The 18,383-nt window shown below is 43.4% G+C and overlaps 2 protein-coding genes across 8 annotated transcripts in view; one reads left to right on the plus strand and one right to left on the minus strand.

Moving 5' to 3' along the window:
- HIPK3 (homeodomain interacting protein kinase 3) overlaps positions 1–13,479 on the minus strand; it is a 154,537-nt gene extending 141,058 nt beyond the window's left edge. For 2 of the 6 annotated variants that reach the window (XM_073347706.2, XM_073347700.2), the window contains exon 1: positions 12,823–13,474. The gene's annotated coding sequence lies outside the window, so the exon portion shown is untranslated. Of the gene's footprint in view, positions 1–11,977; positions 12,000–12,051; positions 12,511–12,822 lie in introns of those variants that run through there. The other 4 variants (XM_073347703.2, XM_073347701.2, XM_073347702.2 and 1 more) reach the window with 4 other exon arrangements.
- Positions 13,382–18,383, plus strand: part of CSTF3 (cleavage stimulation factor subunit 3) — a 136,670-nt gene continuing 131,668 nt past the window's right edge. The window contains exons 1-2 of one of the 2 annotated variants that reach the window (XM_073347707.2): positions 13,382–14,752; positions 16,654–16,777. In XM_073347707.2, coding sequence (XP_073203808.1) covers positions 16,704–16,777 — 74 coding nt within the window. In that variant the 5' untranslated portion in view covers positions 13,382–14,752; positions 16,654–16,703. The remainder of the gene's footprint in view (positions 14,753–16,653; positions 16,778–18,383) is intronic. The other variant, XM_073347709.2, reaches the window with a different exon arrangement.

Genomic DNA, 18,383 nt, shown 5'->3' on the forward strand with positions numbered 1-18,383 from the left:
ATGGACAAGATGCAACCTCAGTTTCCGCACTTAGTAAGTAAGTATAGTAATACTTTCCCACCTCAAAGGAGTGTTACAGGACTTTGTATCTGTACAGCCCTTTAAGGTCCTTAGATAGAAGGCTTAGACAGACTTCTTTATTAACAGAATTAGAATTCAAAACAATTAGGTGAGGAGAATGATTTGAGCCATTCCTATCATGCAATTTCAGTTCATAGGAAAAGATTGATATACATTCAATATAAATATTTAAAGTATTTCAATTACTGACAATGTAAGTTCAAATGAAATTGGTCAGAACTCCATTGTCTCAATACATAAAAATTATTTTTTTTAAACATAAGAAGTGTTGAACTAATAAAATGTAAAAAGGAAATTCACGACTTAGTGGTGTCCTAAATTATTTCTGAAAGTCAATTATACCAACAGTAATAAAGAAAGCACAAAGGCATAATCATTATATTCATACTGTACACACGTCAAAAGCTAAACCTTGTGATCCCAATATGACTTTAGTCACAAATACAAATGGGATGAACAAACTTATTTTTTCTTCCTTTGCTTGCAAGCAGTAAACTAGGATGCACAGGGAGAAAAATGAAATATCTGCCACCGGCTCTGAATCAGCATAGGCTATCCTCAACACAAACAGTAGATCTGAACTAGCTTGAGCATCTACATGCAGACTTATCAGTCTGATCTCTTTTTTAAAAAATTAATTGATCCTTCATTCACCTAAAACAGCAGATCTACTGAAATAAAAAATTCTCAAATGACTGGATAGAACTTTGTGCGGGCCCCTCTCCTATATGGGTGAATTTCATCTTAAGAAAATAGCTCATATGGTCAAGAACGAGGCTTGAAAAACCTCAACCAAAACTAACAGAAATGTGGACAAGCAAGTGGTCTGGAGAACTACTGACTCTTTCACAGGAGAAAAGGGAGACAGGGAGCAGAGTGATAGGAGAGAGAAGGGCAGAAAGTTGCAGAGGATCCAGGAGCAGTAAAGAAGCTGACAAGCAGAAAAACCTGTCCAAGCCATGGAGAGAAGCAGTAGGAACTTTTCAGTCAGGGAAAAAGTAAGACCTGCAAAGAGGTTTCTGAAGGGTGTGTATGGAGGGTGTACTCCTGGGGGAATTCTGCACCACTGCACAATGCAGAATCTTCCAGAAATTAATGTTGTGCACGCAGAATTTCCTTTCCCCCACAGAAATGGGCTGTAGTGCTGCTGGTCACCACTAGAGGCTGCTGGGCCTGGCAGAGCCCAGCTCACACCTGGTGGACACTGCCGGGGGTGGGGGAGGAGGAGCTGGAGGGCTCCCAGCATCTGTAGTTCCCTGCACCCCCTGAGGGAAGGAGACAGCAGCATGCACGAAACTCCACGCAAGCCTGGGACCAAGCATCAGGCTGTTTCTTCCTCTGGATCCCTGGGCTCTGAGAGGTAGGGGGACAGGTGTTTGGGCTGGTGGGGGGGGAGGGGCTCTGCAGCTGGGCCCCATAGCTGGGCTCGGGGGGCGGGTGGGGGGCAGGGAGAGGTTGTGATGTCTGGCCCTCAGCTGGGTTCTACGGGGAGTGGGAGCAGAGAAACAGAAACTGGATTGTCATAAGGGTTTCTTTAACTCTCTACTCCTGGGGGAATTTTTGTGTGTGTCTGTATTGTTACAAAAAGAAAAGGAGTACTTGTGGCACCTTAGAGACTAACCAATTTATTTGAGCATGAGCTTTCGTGAGCTACAGCTCACTTCATCAGATGCATGCCGTGGAAACTGCAGCAGACTTTATATATACACAGAGAATATGAAAAAATACCTCCTCCCACCCCATTGTCCAGCTGGTAATAGCTTATCTAAAGTGATCACCAGGTGGGCCATCTCCAGCACAAATCCAGGCTCTCTCACCCTCCACCCCCCCACACAAACCCACTCCCCTGCCGGCGACAGCCCACCCAAAGCGACAACTCTTTACACAATGTGCATGATAATAAAATTGGGCCATTTCCTGCACAAATCCAGGTTCTCTCACCCCCCCACCCCAAAAACCACACGGTTTTGGGGGGGGGGGTGAGAGAACCTGGATTTGTGCAGGAAATGGCCCAACTTTATTATCATGCACATTGTGTAAAGAGTTGTCGCTTTGGGTGGGCTGTCGCCGGCAGGGGAGTGGGTTTGTGTGGGGGGGTGGAGGGTGAGAGAGCCTGGATTTGTGCTGGAGATGGCCCACCTGGTGATCACTTTAGATAAGCTATTACCAGCTGGACAATGGGGTGGGAGGAGGTATTTTTTCATATTCTCTGTGTATATATAAAGTCTGCTGCAGTTTCCACGGCATGCATCTGATGAAGTGAGCTGTAGCTCACGAAAGCTCATGCTCAAATAAATTGGTTAGTCTCTAAGGTGCCACAAGTACTCCTTTTCTTTTTGCGAATACAGACTAACACGGCTGTTACTCTGAAACCTGTATTGTTACAGACATACTGGCTGACAGGTATTTTGAAATAAATTACCAAAATAATTGAAACTGGCATGATTATGTAGTGTTATTTTGACAAACAAAATTTGCAGAATTTTAAAATATTGTGCACAGAATTTTTATTTTTTTGGTGCAGAATTCCCCCAAGAGTAAAGGTGGAGAAGTTTGAATAGAAGTTAAATATGCATACCATGAAGGGAGAGGGAAATGGCACACATTTTTAGGCTAGCAGGCTCAATCCTTAAAATAATAGGTGTTGGGTAAATTTAAATTCTAATCAAGAACTAAGATTAAAATCTATATAATACAGACTACGTAAGACACTGAAAGGTGTTCGTAAATTTCTGCTTAGATTTAATGATGGTTTAATTGTTTTGAGATTTTAGGGTATAACTTTATAATAAACTGTATCCAGTCTATTTTCATTGATTTCCTGTAGCTAATGGTTATTGTGGTCCTACAATGGGGAATGTTTTTTATTTCATTGTGGATTTAAAATGTTGATATGTATTACTTTTCCTATAACTACAACTTATTTTACATTTCTATTTGCATTTGTTGAGTCAAATTTCAAAGTTAAATTCTTCACTACAACTGTTGCATTTTACATAACATACTCATTTTAGGCCCAGATTCTGTTAGCTCCTATGTATGTACAGATACCTGTTCCCCTGCAGAGCATCACTGGCTTCGATAGAGCTCTGTGTAGGAATTCTGGCACATTCTGTCTATGTGCATGAGTTTGTAGGATCAAGGCCTTAGTGATTTCTCTGATTCTAATATAATACATCTCTGCAATAAAAAGATTCCACTAAGTGTGAAGCATGGCTATTTGTCACAATAAACATTTTAAAACTTTAGTTTATCTATTCTTTGTTCTATGTCAAGTTTTTTCAATACTGGAACCTAGACATTAATTGCAAGAGTTTATTTATCATCCCTCATAACGAGCACTGTACAAATGAAATCAGCACTTATTTTACAGTTCATGTTCTTTTCAGTATTGCAACCAAGATAAAAACCCTTGTGACAACACAAGACAAGTCTGTAAAACACCAAGTTCCATACTTCGTTTGCCTCAAAACCACGAACACTTCAGAGACTCTTCAGTTCCATGACAGTAACATTTCTACTATATATTTTGGATAACTTCACTGCTTTCATGTGTGTACCCAGTAAGTTATATTCATGGAAACATGTATCTTGTCTATTCTCTAACAAGTAGTCTACATTCTATGGAAAAGACATAAATCAAAATAGAAAATTAAGTTAAACCACGCATTAAATTAAAAGTAATTTAAGAGGTATTAAATGGGAAATCATTCCACAGTGGCACATTAATTGTTTGAAAGCTGTGACACCACACAATGAATATCTTCTTTTCCAAAACTACTGATTTATTTTATCACTAATTGGACGAGAGACTGAGATGTGATCAGTTTTAAAAGATTACATTTTAAATTAAGAATTGTTTCATGGGGAGGGGTTTAGCAATATATCCAATTTTCAATGAGTAGTCTATAGGTTACCCATTGCAGAGAAATTTACCATTTAGAAACCATTCTACCTCATTCTTTTACTTTTAAAAAGGGCATTCATACTTTTACAGATCTGATACTATCTCCTTAGAAACTAAAAAGTAATATTTTCCCCTACTAATTTTGTTCTAATCCATTTTACCAGCACCCATTTTATCTCTGTGTTTTGAACGAAGCCAAAATTAACGTAACTGTTTTGTTTAGCCCCAACTACAACTTACACAACATCTTATTTTTGGACACCATGGAATTGTGGGGGTTGGGAGCCAAAGTGAGTCCCCCAATTGTGGAGCAAATTTTAATAGCAATACTAATCATAGCCATATTTTAAAAGGCTATTTTTCTAATCCTTTTATTTCCTAAAATAGCCTTAAATATGGAAAATGTTCACTAAGTTTGGAAGTATGTCATGGTAATTTTTCCTAACAATCCCTGGTTAATCAGTCTCACCAGACATACAAACACAGAGTTTATTTTTGATGCCCGTGGATTCTGCAGCTATACATTGCCCAGTTTTGGGGAGCCTTAAAGAATCATTTCTATGCCACCCCAAAAAATATATACACACACACACACACATTCAGTCAAGGCAGAAAGGGAGCACAATATACTATTGTGGCACGCCGTGCCTCAAAGCAGCACCCTGGAACCTTCATATTCACCACGGTCATATAATTATGATAAGTTATGTATTAAGTATGCCTTGTGACGTACCATTTTTAAGTCTTGATCTGTTGAACATTAATATTCCGTTGGATTGTATGTGCTACCATTGTATGCAAAGTTATGAAGTTTTTCTATGTGTGTGCTACTGAAATATGTTGTAAGGCTGGGAAAACCCACAACCAGCCTTTCAGGTACAACAATGGAGTAGTCAGGCAGGCTGATGGCCCAGTAAAGGGAATCCACTTTCCCAACAGCCATCCCAGAAGACTTCTCAGAGAGAGCATGTAGACAATGGAGAATGCTTGACCAATGGGGGTGGACCCCCCACATCACAAGCTTAGATCTTCCCAGAAAGCTGGAAGAAACTATAAAGAGAGGAAGTGACATCATGACTTGGCCTCACTCCCCCCACAACTCAACACGTAGAAGCATATCTGGAGGACAAAGACTAAACTATGAGAAGGTGGTCCCAGGCTCGAGGAAAGTCTCTGCCTATATACTGAAGGACTATACCATCTGCCAGAGTAAGACACTGCTTGATTCAAATCCTGTTTAGTTTATAGAACTTAAGACTGACATTTTATTTTATTTCTTAGGTAACCAACTTTGATCTCTACACTTGCTACTTACAATCACTTAAAATCTATCTTTCTGTAGTTAATAAATCTGTTTTATATTTCACCTCAGTGTGTTTTGGTTGAATTGATTGGGAAATCTCAGCTCAGTTTACAAAGGCTAGTGTGCAGGGCCGTCCCTATCCATATGCAAAATACGCAGCTGCGTAAGGCACCAGGAAATTTGGGGCACCAAATTTCCTGGTGCCCTGCACAGCTGCATGCTGCTCCAGCCCCTGCTGCACCCCAGCCCCGCCCCCACTCCACTCCCTCCGCCCCAGCCCCGCCACCACTCCACCGCTTCCCCAAGGCCCCTGCCCTGCTCCTCCCCTGCCCCTGCTTCACCCCACCCCCGACCCCACACCGCTGAGGACTGCTGCAGGGCCAGACTGGTGAGTGCTGGGGAGCGGTTCCCCCCGACCCCCAAGCCAGCCCACAGAGGCCTGGGGTCCCGCCGCCCCATCCCTCTGGAAGCCTGGGGTCCCACACACACACCCCCCGCGGGACGACTGCATACGGCCTCAGAATAGCTAGGGATGGTCCGGCTAGCGCGTGTCCTCTCCACATCGAGGGAGGGACAGACTGGGTAATGAACTTACACTGGTCAGGTTTCTGACCAGGGCAAGATGGTACAGTTCTGGGGTGCAAAGCTGGGAAGCTGGGGCGAAATGGCTGGAGCCTCTCTATTGCTGGTTTATGATTGGCTGGGAGAAGCACTCGTGTAACTCAATTGGGTGTGTTCCTGCCTGTGGATGTCTGTGTAAGTACAGTACCTGCCAGAGCTTTATAGCTTGCCAACAGCACCGAAGAAGGGATACTCCAGGTTGATGGGATGGGACAGAGAGTTCCGTGGTCCCACAGTTCAGGTTGCACCTGGAAACCCTGTCACAACTATATTTTAGTAGATCACATAACAGTAAGTCATTTTAAATAATCTCTGAAATAGAGAGGTTTTATATATGTATATACACATACACACACGATTATGGTTGTACTAGAAATATGTAGTTCTAATTAAGAAATTAGAGAATGTTCCACATAAGTTTTCAACAATGTAGAAGTCAGGTCAAATATTTAAATCTAAAAGCCTTAAATAGCCAGAAATATTTCATCATGAAATTGCTGACTGATTTAAGGTTTTGTTTTTAAAAAATAATTGTTTTCTCTTCCAGTTTTAAAGCAAAACAGTAAATTAAAAATTAACTGTTAGAGCTAGAGAGTGCAGCACACAAGACATGACAAGTCACAAAATGTAATTTGCTGGGCTTGTCTACACTTAAAACACTGCAGCAGTGCAGCTGCGCCACTGTAGCGCTTCAGTGAAGACACTACCTACATTGACTGGAGGGGTTTCTCAATCACCATAGGTATTCCACCTTCCCAAGATGTGATAGCCAGTTCTACAGGAGAATTCTCCCACAGATCTAAGTGCTGTCTACACCAGGGTTGGATGGTTTAACTGCATCACTCAGGGGTGTGGATTTTTCACACTCTTGAGCAAGAGAGTTATACTGACCTAATTTCCTAATGTAGAACAGGCCCTCCTATTCCCAGAGTAGGGTTTAACATGATTTGGCTTTATACAGAAACATGAATTACTTCAGATTACTATGACCCTTCAGAAGAGTAGTATAAAACATAACTATAAATGTTCCCTACCTGCCCTCAACCTCAAGCTGAGAGATCACATCTTGAGAAATTTCTGCAAGATGACAAAAAGTAAATCCCCATTCAATTTGACTGTATTTTCTCAATAGATTGTACAATAGCCTTGTTAGAGAAACACTTTTAAAAGAACAAGATTAAAATATATGTAGAAATAAAAGCTTTTTCAAATGAACACCCGGAAGATAGGACTAAGCTTTTAAAAAACAAACTGCAACCATACAAGATGACATAAAAGATAATGAGCAGATTAGCCAGGAATATGAGAACATGCACTTTGAGCTCCATCTTTATATTTTTCTTATTTGCTTCTGAAAAGTTAATGCCCCAAAAAGGAAAGTACAGCATCAATGTCACAAAGACTAAGATAAAAAAAAGGTTTTAAATTAAGATTTGTCTATAGACAAATGAGCAGTAGGATTTTTCAAACCACATGCTCCAGTTCAGGTCTGCTTGTCTGCCTCCTCTTATGCTACAGAGAAAGCAATTCAAGACATGTTAAAGCTGATAAATTACCAACAAAAAAAAAATTCAAATTTCATTATCTTCCTGTGGGGAAAAAAACGGAGAGTATCTCTAACCTGTTGTGCTAGCTGCAGAAATAGCAAGAAAAAGCTTGAAAATATAGATATGCAAACTGAAGTCCAGTAACATATAATGGAATACTAAACTGTTAAAAACTGCTTTAACTATTGTTACCAAGTATATATGGCCTACTCATCTTCTCTCTAAAACTGCCCAAAATTCGTTCCTACAACATTGCACCACTTGTTTTCTTGAACTTTGGTCTCATGTGCAACCGGCTAATTTCAGCCACTGAACACACACTTCCTATTTTCTTTTCTTTCCAGTTCACCTTCTACTACTTCTTGCCCAAAAGTGCACATACTGGAATAAAACGTGGTCTCTAATCCTTTCTACTTTAGAATATCTTTCATGCTTCATCAATGTAGAAATGGTATTCCCCCCACTCAGCCCCCAAGTAACATAAATCCTTTAGGTGTTAGTGAAGGCTCCCTTAATTAATTGCATCTTCCTAGTTTTCAATACAAAAGTTTTTTTAGAAGTAAAAATTATACTTAAATTTGTTTTGGAAACTAGTGCATTTGCTTCCACATAAAAATAGTTAAGTTTTAAAAATACTGGAGCGCCAAGTGCAATCTACAGCTGTTTCCACATTTTTAAAATAGCAGTAGAGTTAATATTTAGAACAGTCAGAAATGAGTAGCCTGACCTGCTGCAGACCACATTACCCATTTAAATGGCCATCATAATCCAAGTTGAAGAAATAGTACATGTCAGAACACATTCTTCAATAAATTAACATTAGGGCAATAATCTTAAATTCTCTTGTAACTGTGCAGCAGTCACAACAAGAGCTCCTCAATTAATTCATCTGAGGGGGGTTTGCAAAGATACAGATGACTAGAAGCTCTTTCTTACACTGAGATATGGGTGTAATTTCATTAATGGCTGAAGAAGATTAATAGTCATTACCATGTTTCATTTTTGCTCATGAGACTATTCTACCTATCTTTATTACATTTACTGTAGGAGTATAAACACACATCAGGAAAAGTAGGGTTGATAAACTACAAGCAATTTAGTGCTAATTCTCTCTCACACACACACCCATTCTAAGTTTATACAATTTAACTTTATTTTGTGTTTGGTGGTATTTTTCATCCAAACCGCATTATGCGCCCCCCCCCCAATGCCTTATGGAGCGTGCACACACACATACAGCCTACCAATAGTTACAGTTATTAATCAATATATTAGCTGAAAGTTAAATAGTATCAGAATTCTAAAATTGAAGTTTTTCCTCTGCATTTGACATTACTTCTTAAATTCAGAAAAAATAAGCCCAGCCATGTGTAATCACATCATTGTCCATGCAAAAAGACTCATCAACTGAGAACTTTGCAAGTGAGGGCAAACTTGTAATTTTTTTTTAAATGTCAAAAGTTTGTCACAATAAACGAGAACATCTTATAATTTATCAGTATAGTGGTAGCGTGAAAAAAGAAAATTGTATTTTGATTTTTATTCTCTACACTAACATATTAAGGCCTCAAACCCACAAGCTCATACATGCAGGTGGACTCCATGAACATGAGCCTGCAGAATCAGGTCCTAAATTCACAATACATCTGGGTGGGATTTTCAGAACCCCTCAGTGTTGGCCTAACTGGTAAAACTCCTATAGACTTTAATGAGAGCAGTATCAAGTCCACACACTAAGCACTTTAAATATATATCTATATCTGTATCTCATCACACCTCTAAATCATCACACGTTGTTCCTTTAAAGCAGTCTAGCAAAACAAACACACTTGTCGAAAAAACTCTCTAATACTGTTATAACTATGATTTCTCCCCCTCAATTTCTTTACTTTGTATATTTGATATCACTTTGTTTTCCCTGTTTGTGTCTAGGGGTCTCCCACAAAAGAAAGATGACAGAAGAAGACATCCAAATAGAGTAACTCCCCACTTAACATCCTCTTGCTTAACATTGTTCCGATCTTACATCCCTGCTCCATTTCAGAACATGCTTGTTAAAAGTTGTGCAATGCTCTGATATAACGTCATTTGGCCGCCTGCTAGGTCCATGATTGGCAGCCCCCCTATCAGCTCCCTATGCCCCCCACCCGAGCACCTCCCACCCACCGGCAGACCCCGCGGATCATGCCTTCCTCCTGCTCCCTCCACCTCCTGCCCGTGGCAATCAGCTGGTTTGCAGCATTCAGGAGGGGAGGACGCGGCGCGCAGGCTCCCCCTCTCTCCCCTGTCCCTGAATGCGGCAATCAGCTAGTTTGCGGCATTCAGGAGGCAGGAGAGGGAGGGGGGAGACTGTGCGCCATGTCCTCGCTCCTCCCCCCAGCCTCCTGAATGCCGCAAGACAGCTGATGGCCGCGGGCAGGAGGCAGGCGCGGGGGTAGGAGAGCTGATAGGGAGGCTGCCAGCCTGTTTAATACCTATATTAAATTGCTTGTTTAAAATTGTTTTAATACACATATAAGTTTTAATTGCTTGTTTAAAAAATTGTTTTAAATGTATATAATACCTTTTGTCTGGCAAAAAAAAAAAATCCCCTGGAACCTAACCCCCCCATTTACATTAATTCTTATGGGGAAATTGGATTTGCTTAACATCGTTTCGTTTAAAGTCTCATTTTTCAGGAACATAACTACAACATTAAGTGAGGAGTTACTGTATAAGAAACCACAGAAGTTGGCAGAGGGGCTCAAGGCAGACGTAGCTCCTTAAACCACTTTAATTTTTTTTCAAACTAACCAGATTTCAAGGTGATGGAGTCTGTCTAATTCTAAAATGTTTGCAAATACAGAATCATATTAATACCACAAAAGCACCAGTCATAACTTCTACGCAAATAAATCTATGAAGAAATAATTTACAAACATAATACCACACCATGGATAGGAAGCAAAATAGCATTACAACTGAAGTCTCCAACATTTAGCGCAGTAAACAAGCATAACTAGTCTAGCAAATTCTTCTACATGATTAGATAAATCTAGTTTACCATATACTCATTGTCATGTTTAAAATATACTGAGATAATGTAGTCATCAATATCATATCAATTTTCTCCAATTAAGTCACCTACAAAAAATTTACACATTGCTGTACTCTTTATTTGCAACCTCATCGTGCCACTTCAGAATACAGTCCTGACCTATTTTTCAGCTGCTTAATTACTCTCCTTGCTGGCTGACACGCTTGTTAAAGTTAAGACAGTTTTTAGTTACAGTGTGTATTTCAAACATAGTTCCTCCTGTAACAATATTAATTTGTCAAAGGTCTCTATAAACCAAACCTCTGGAGACTAGCCAATATTTTTATTTTGCTCTTAAATCAGCTGCTCTGTTTGAACAGATACTTTGTGCAACTGCTATAATGGTATTTGAAAGTAATATTGAGAGAATACAACACTATATTTAACTCTAAGTCTTGTTATTAGTGAACTGCAGCTTTAACATCTGTTACTTCCACACTAACAAGGTACTTGACCTGCATTTAAAGATAGTGATCAAAGCAAAAACACATTTTAAAAATGGCATTTAAAAAACATTTAAGATCTGTTAAGTAAATTCAGAAGTCTTAGAACATTATGATTTAATATAATAGCTAGGAATAACTTGCTGACCATAGGATGGAAGTGATATACATTAGTTTCTGGCTTTTTCATTTTAAAAATTAGACATTTAGCATCTAATATCAACAGAACCTCTACAAAAATCATTTTAAAATACTACCTATATCATTTCTAACTCATTTATGGCTTGATATAAAAAGAGTTATCAATATTTATCTTACAAAGTTAACTAATGCGTATGCAGTAGCTGATTTTTTATGGTACAAGAGTGATAAGACACTCAGCGCCTAAAACCAAAATGGTGCTGGGATACAGAAATGACTCCATGGGGGGGAAAAGTTATAAAAAGTAACTGTGGAGTCTGCTCAAACTTTTATGCAAACAAGAAACTGTTGTTTTTTTAAATAGTCAAATTATAAATACCAGAAGACATTACCTACTTTAAAGCTAATGACTGGCAAATATTCCCCTTTAAAAATAAGTGCCTTTGTGATAGGTCAATATAAAAAAAAAAGCATCTTAAACCGTGAGAAGAGTTAGTTTTGGCCACTCTCTAATCAAGTGTTTCAAGTACAAAGCAGCAGCTTATTCTATCTAATTTTTGTTAAGCTCCAATTTCGACTGATTTAGAACAGCCAAGTTATAGATATTTGAAAACAAAACTGCCAAAACAACAACAAATAAGCATTTTCTAAACGAGCTCTTCGTAATAAACAGACTAAATATACCGTCACCTGGGAACAACAGCAGCATTTCACAGAGTTTGAGAACACCATACAAGGACTAAACTAACACTTATTACTAAATCATGGTGGGGGGGGGGAAGAGAAGAGGGGGAGGAAGAAACCGCAGCAACGTAAGTTCCAAAGGAGCTCCACTGAATTGTCATCAGTCCCACGTACCATTTTAAGCTATTCGTTTCCCCCTCTGAAATGGAAATAGACATACTCCTTCCCAAACTACATTTGCAAATTACCTCTGTGTCCCAAAGGGAAGCAATAACGGCTGTAACAAGAGACGCTCGGCAGCCACGCCTTCCTGCTGGCCTGACAAGTTGCAAACGGAGGGTATCACATTTCTTCGATCACAACAACAATCACACATAGATCCTCAGGTTAGTTTTACACATCGAACAAACCCCGCCAAAGAGAAATTGCAGAATGCACGGGAGAATGGGGCAAAGACAGGGAAAAGAATAAAAGAAGGGGAAGCTTAGGGGCGCCAGAGAAAGGGAAGGGATGATAACAGTGGAACGGGAAAACAGAAGGGACACTCGGTGTGGGACCAGCCTGCTTGTTTACCACTAGATTTTTCGTGGGAGCGTCACCTCCCTGTGCAAACTTCAGTGCCAGGGGAGCTGGAAGGGGAACTGCGCAGTGCGTGTGCGAGGTGGGGCAGCGCCTGCCCCCCCCCCCCCCAAGGGCTAGCAAAGAAGCTAGAAGGGGCAGGGGCGGCCCAACCCAGGACTCAAAGTTTGTTAGCGCCAACGTCGTCACCCCCCTCTCCGCCACCCCGCACCCTGACTTGCCCGGTCCCCGGCAGGAGGCGCCTTCGGGAGCAGTGGGCTCCGAGCTCCTACCACTCTCCAAAGACAGGGCAAGAAGCGCCCGAGTCTACTCCCGCCCGGACTCTCAGCGGCCACAGCCCCCACCCCCAGCGGGGCATTTTGCGGGCGGCCTCGGCCTCAGCCCCAGACAGAGAACAGGAGCCGGGTCCCCCCCTTCGGCAGGCAGGGCCACCCCCTCACCTTCACAGGTCGGGCAGCGCGAGTGTCCGAGCCGCCGCCGCCGTCCTGGGCATGTCCGGGAGAGTCACGGGGAGGCGCCTCCCAGGCCGGGCTTAGCTCTTTGCGGCTGCTGCTCCTGCGCCTGCCGCCGGCGCCTCGGACGCTGCCATCTTGTCCTGGCGGCTGAGAGGAAGGCGCCCCAGCTCAGCCTGCTCTGTTCCCCAGGCCTCCGCCTCATCTTCCCGGGGAGGGACCCAGCCCTCCCCCGGCCTCCTCCTCCCACTGCCGCTCCTCTCTCCGCCGGCGGCCTAGGCGCTGGTGCCCATGGTGCACGCGGAGGGGCCCGCGGGACTCGCTGCACTTCAGCCCCGCTTGGACATGGCTCGGCTCGGTTCCTAGCTATGGGGCCCTCCCTAGCGGAGACTGGGCGAGCTCGAGGCCTCCGCCGCGGCGGCAGCGCCACCGCCCGGGCCCTGCCTGCCGCGCTGCCGCCGCAATCGGAACTGCGGCTCAGCCCCGCCGAGGGATCAGCCTCCCCGCCTGCTGCCCCGGTTCCCTTCTTCCGCGCCAACCCCTCTGCCAGGCTCCTCGCTGGAGCCCAGAGAAGAGGCCCTGGCTCCCGCCCCTAGGAGATGGTTGGATCTCTCCCTTTCCCCCACCCCAACCTGTTCTTTCCCCGCTTCGGGAGCCCCGAAAGCCCCTTGCTCCCTCTGCAGCCGCGGGTGAGCCCCTGGCCTGCCCGGGAAGTGCAAAGTCAAACTCCCTGGTTCAGCCAGGGCCCTCCCCCTGGCGCAGTAACGCCTAAGTCTTCTAGAGCACTTTCTAGCCCAGGAGCTGTTATACCCCTTCACAAAGGGGAGTAAGCATCATTGGCCCCATTTTACAGCTGAGGAAACTGAGGCACGAAAAAGTGAAATGACTTTCCTGAACTTGTGTGTCCGGTCAGTGGTGGAGCCAGGATTAGCACAGGAGTCTCCTGGTACTAGTCCAGTGCTCTTTGAAGTAGGTCACAGGGAACAGGCTGAAGTGCCAGTGTGATATCTACTGTTCATGCCCAGACTGCTGTGGGGTGGAGGAGGACAGCTTTGTGCTGCCTGTGAACTCTTTAGGGAGCCCCTGACAAATCTGGATACCTTCCCCTTTACCACCATCCTCTGAAACCCATCCTAACTGTGGCACCTTTCCCATTCCCACTCCTCTGGCTCACGGAAATAGAGCTGGCGGGAGGAACCCACTGATTTTTGGCTGGGGGGAAAGTTTTTTGTTATAACTTTGTTTACATCAAAATGATACATTCGGTCAAAGCAGGAAGCATCAGTAGAATTACTTAATGGCTGGTCCATACACACAGACGGTGGCAGGACACCTAACAGGCATGGCCGTACAGGTGGTGGTAAGGACAAGGGACGGATTCTCGCAACTTACGAGCTCAGACAGGAAGAAGACACAATTAACAGAAGGGAGTTCCTGATTTGTGTAAACCAGCACTGCTGATTTATAAGCTGCAAGCGTTCATGTTCTGTCAGGTACTGCCCCTAGCAAGCAGCTCTCAGCAGCCAGGAGGGTCCACTGCCAATCACCAACTGCCTTGGAACCTTCTGGCTGCACTATTCCATCCCTTCCTGGTTAAATAGATCCCTGATGGCTAGAGAAAGAGAAGTGACTTACGTTGTAGCATCTAGAGTTCTCTAAGATGTGCGGTCGCTGTCTGTGTTCCGCTGGTGGATGTGCATGTGCTTTAGGCACCTGAGACTGGAAGATTCTTACTAGCAGTGTCTATTAGCCTGCACCTACACCCTTCTCATGTTGCACACCAAGAGTATAAGGGGCAGCATGGACAGATCGCTTCTCCAATTCCTTCACCACCACGGATCAAGGCAGAGGGGAAGGAGGACAGGTAGCAGAATACAGATAGGGACTACACACCTCAAACTACTTCAGTTACTGTAAGGTAAGGAACTTCTTTTTCTTCTTTTAGTGCAGGTGCCTATGTTCATTCCACTATGGGTGACTAACAAGCACAAAGGATGTCCACTGTGGAGGCTTGTACTATAGCAGAGTGTCTCGTGAAGGTCTGAATGGAACTCTATGTAGCCACTTGACTTATATCAGGGAGTGATGCTTCTTGAAGCATTGCTACTGAAGGTGCTAGTTCTCTGGTAGAATGGGTTCTCACCCCTTGTGCAGGAGGAAGATGCGTCAACTGATATCAGAGCAGGATATAACCTGAAATCCACTTAGAAAGTCTGTGACAGGAGATTGCTTGACCTCTCATTCATTCCACTAGGGAAACAAATAGTCCATGTGACTTCCAGATAGATTTTGTTCTTTGCTGGTAAAAGGCTGATGCACAGCAAGGAATAGAGTCTCTTATTCTCAACATTGGTATGAGGCCTTGTGGGGAGGAGGTACTTGTATTGTCTGATTTTCAAGAAATTATTTTAGGAGTTAGTTTCTGATGAATAACAGGGCCCCTGCTTCCTGAGCAGTTTCCCATGGCCAGAGTTTTCTTTGCAGCTACCTCCTTCTGTTCTCTCTTCAGGGCCCCTTAGGGTATGTCTATACTGTAATTAAAAATCCACAGCTGGCCCATGCCAGCTGACTCAGACTCAGGCTATGGGGCTGTTTAACTGCAGCATAGACATTCAGGCTCAGGCTGGAGCCTAGACTCTGGGACCCTGTGAGGGTCCCAGAGCTTGGGATCCAACCCAAATCCACATGACTACCCTGCAATTAAACAGCCTCACAAGCCCAAATCAGCTTGTATGCCCCAGCTGCCGGTGTTTAATTGCACTGTAGATATACCTTTGGAGATTCTCCACAGTCTCTTTTAGAAGTCCTATCGCCCTTCACTCAGGGCTGGTTTAGGGCCCGCAAACTGTTCCAAACAGTCCCACCAATTAAGTCCATTACTGCCATCCAAAGGTTCATACTGATTTCTGGAGGTTCTGCCAACCATACTGAGCTCTTCTACCAGCCTTGTCTTCGCAGGGTCATGTTTCATAGCCATGCCTCCCTGGTTTAGCCTCTAACTTCCTTCTCTTACCAGTGTATCCCCTGTTCTGAGCGAAAAGGCAGTCTATATACTGCCTTCCTCCAGAGAGCTCCTCCTAATTGGCTGGAACACAGGGGAGGCCCTGTCCCATCCTATGGGACACGGCTCCTGATCCTGAGCCTTTAAAGGGACAATGCCCTGGTGTTTTTCCCCATCTGACCACTTCCTCTCTTCCACTACCAGGGCATTTCCTGGGACCTTGTTCATTCAAACACCCTGGAACAGTGTGACCCTTCCACTCTTAACAGTATACCCTGTTACAGGGTCCAATTGCTATGAGATCTTCTCCTTATGCAATACAGTATACAATGGGTCACCCATCAGAGATCTAAGTTTCTCTATGCTTCTGGCAGAAGTGATGGCTACTAGAATTGGCCATTGTCATCAGTAAATGAGACAAACACATCCATAATGGTTCAAACAGTGTTCTAGTTAATGTTAAGAATACCAAGATAAGATGCCAGGTTGGAGTTGTTTTGGTTATTGGTGAAAAAGTTCTAACTACACCTTTGAGAAAACATACCATCACCATGCGGGTGAAGATAGTGTGGTTGTTAATTGAAGGGTGTCAGACACTGATTGTTGCCATCTGAACTTACAACAAGCTAAGAGAAAGGCCAGCAGACTTGAGGGTGAGGAGATAATGAAAGATAGCAGAAATCCGCACTTTCTCTGGGGACATGTGATGATGCTGAGCTCAAATGGAGAATCTCTTCCACTTTGCTATATAGCATTTTCTGGTGGATTCTTTCCTTCTATGGTGAGGATGGCTTGACTTCTGAACTTCTCTGGTCTAGGTTTGATGTCCATCTGAATACCAGCTGTGAAATGGAGAGTGTAGATTGGGATGTTGGACCTTACCATGTCCGGGGTCAAGGACTTTGGAAAGAATTGGAGGCTGACGGATGGACAGATTGACAGGTGAACAAGGCTGGAAAATGGGAGTCACAAGAATGATTATTGCTGTATCCTGTTGGATCTTCTATAGGACTTGAGATAAGAGTGGAATGAGTGGAAAGGCATCCATAAGGTTAGCAGGGCAATGCCTCTAAAGCCCTGACCCAGAGTCCCTCTGGAGCAGTACATTTTGCATTTCTTGATCACTTGGGATGCAAAGAGGGCTTTCCACTAAATTGTGTAACATCCACTCATGGTAGGTGAAGCAATGAGCCTGTCTGCTGAGAACTGTGTTTTCCAAGAAGTGAACTGCTGATAGGATAATCTCATGTTGAATGCCCCAGGTTCACAGACTGACTGCTTCTATGTAGAGGGGAGTGGATCTTGCCCCTCCCTGCTGCTTGATGTAGAAAACTGTAGTCCTGTTATCCAGCATCACTAGAATATGATGGGATCATATAACTGGTAAAAAAGCTTTGCAGGCTTCCTGGACAGCTCTCACTTCTAGTAGGTTTATATACATTCTAGGCTCCTGAGAAGTCCATATGCCTTGTCCTATATCCAGGTGCGCACCCTAAAAAGTAGGAATTCATCTGTGTTCAGCATTCTCTCGAGTGTGGGAGGGAGGAAGAGGACTTCCCCCACACATATTCCTTGTTCATCTACCACTTTAGAGAATCCTTCAGTCTGGAATGGAACATTATTACTGTGTCCATGCTGTGTTTTCTTGGCACACAATCTGTTTGAAGCTAAGTTTATAGACAAGAGAGATGAAACCTTGCAAAAGATGTCACATGGGTGCATGACACTATGTGACCCAAGAGGATAAGGCAGAAACAAACCGATGTCTGTGGACTCTTCTTGGTTGATTAAATTGTTCATTGATGGGAAGCTGTCTAAGGGAAGATAAGCTTTTGCCCTGATAGAGTCCAGAGTTGCTCCGATGAATTCTATAGTCTGTGTTGCAGACAGGATAGACTTTTCTAAATTCACACAGATCCCCAGTGATGCCAGAAGATTCAGCAGAAATTAAGTTGATGTCAGAACTTTCGACCAGAACTTGCATATCAAGAATCAATTTTCTAGGTTAGGAAAGACTGTCGAGCTCTTGCAATGGACACGTGCTGCTTCTACTGAGAATACCTTTGTAAACATTCGGGACTGCTTGTGATATTTCCACCTCAATGCTGATATACATACCCAAGGAACAGGAGGGTTGTTGATGAGTCTTTTATGCTGTGTCCACACTACTAGCTACAGGTTTCAGGTTCAGGCAGGTACATAGTCAGCTAAGCCATGTTTCCGCTACCCATGCTACCATCCCCACACTACTCGTGCTAGTTGAATGTCAGGCACATGGAATGCATGTGTAACACACAGTGAAATACACATAGGGACCAGCACTCAAAGAACCTACTGATCCCACTGTTAAAGTAACATCACCAAAACATTCACAGGGGAGAGCAAAGGTAATATTTGTCCCACACGACAATGGCAGAATTTTCCCTTGCTCTCAGAGTTCCTGACACAATCACAGGAATGCACGCAGGAGGACATTTTACCCCTCATACCACAGTTACCTTGAAAATATCAGTGGCTGGCTGCAGGACTAGCCAACTGCTGAAAATTG

The sequence above is a fragment of the Lepidochelys kempii genome, chromosome 6 (assembly GCF_965140285.1).
Source record: "Lepidochelys kempii isolate rLepKem1 chromosome 6, rLepKem1.hap1, whole genome shotgun sequence".
NCBI classification, from domain to species: domain Eukaryota; kingdom Metazoa; phylum Chordata; order Testudines; family Cheloniidae; genus Lepidochelys; species Lepidochelys kempii.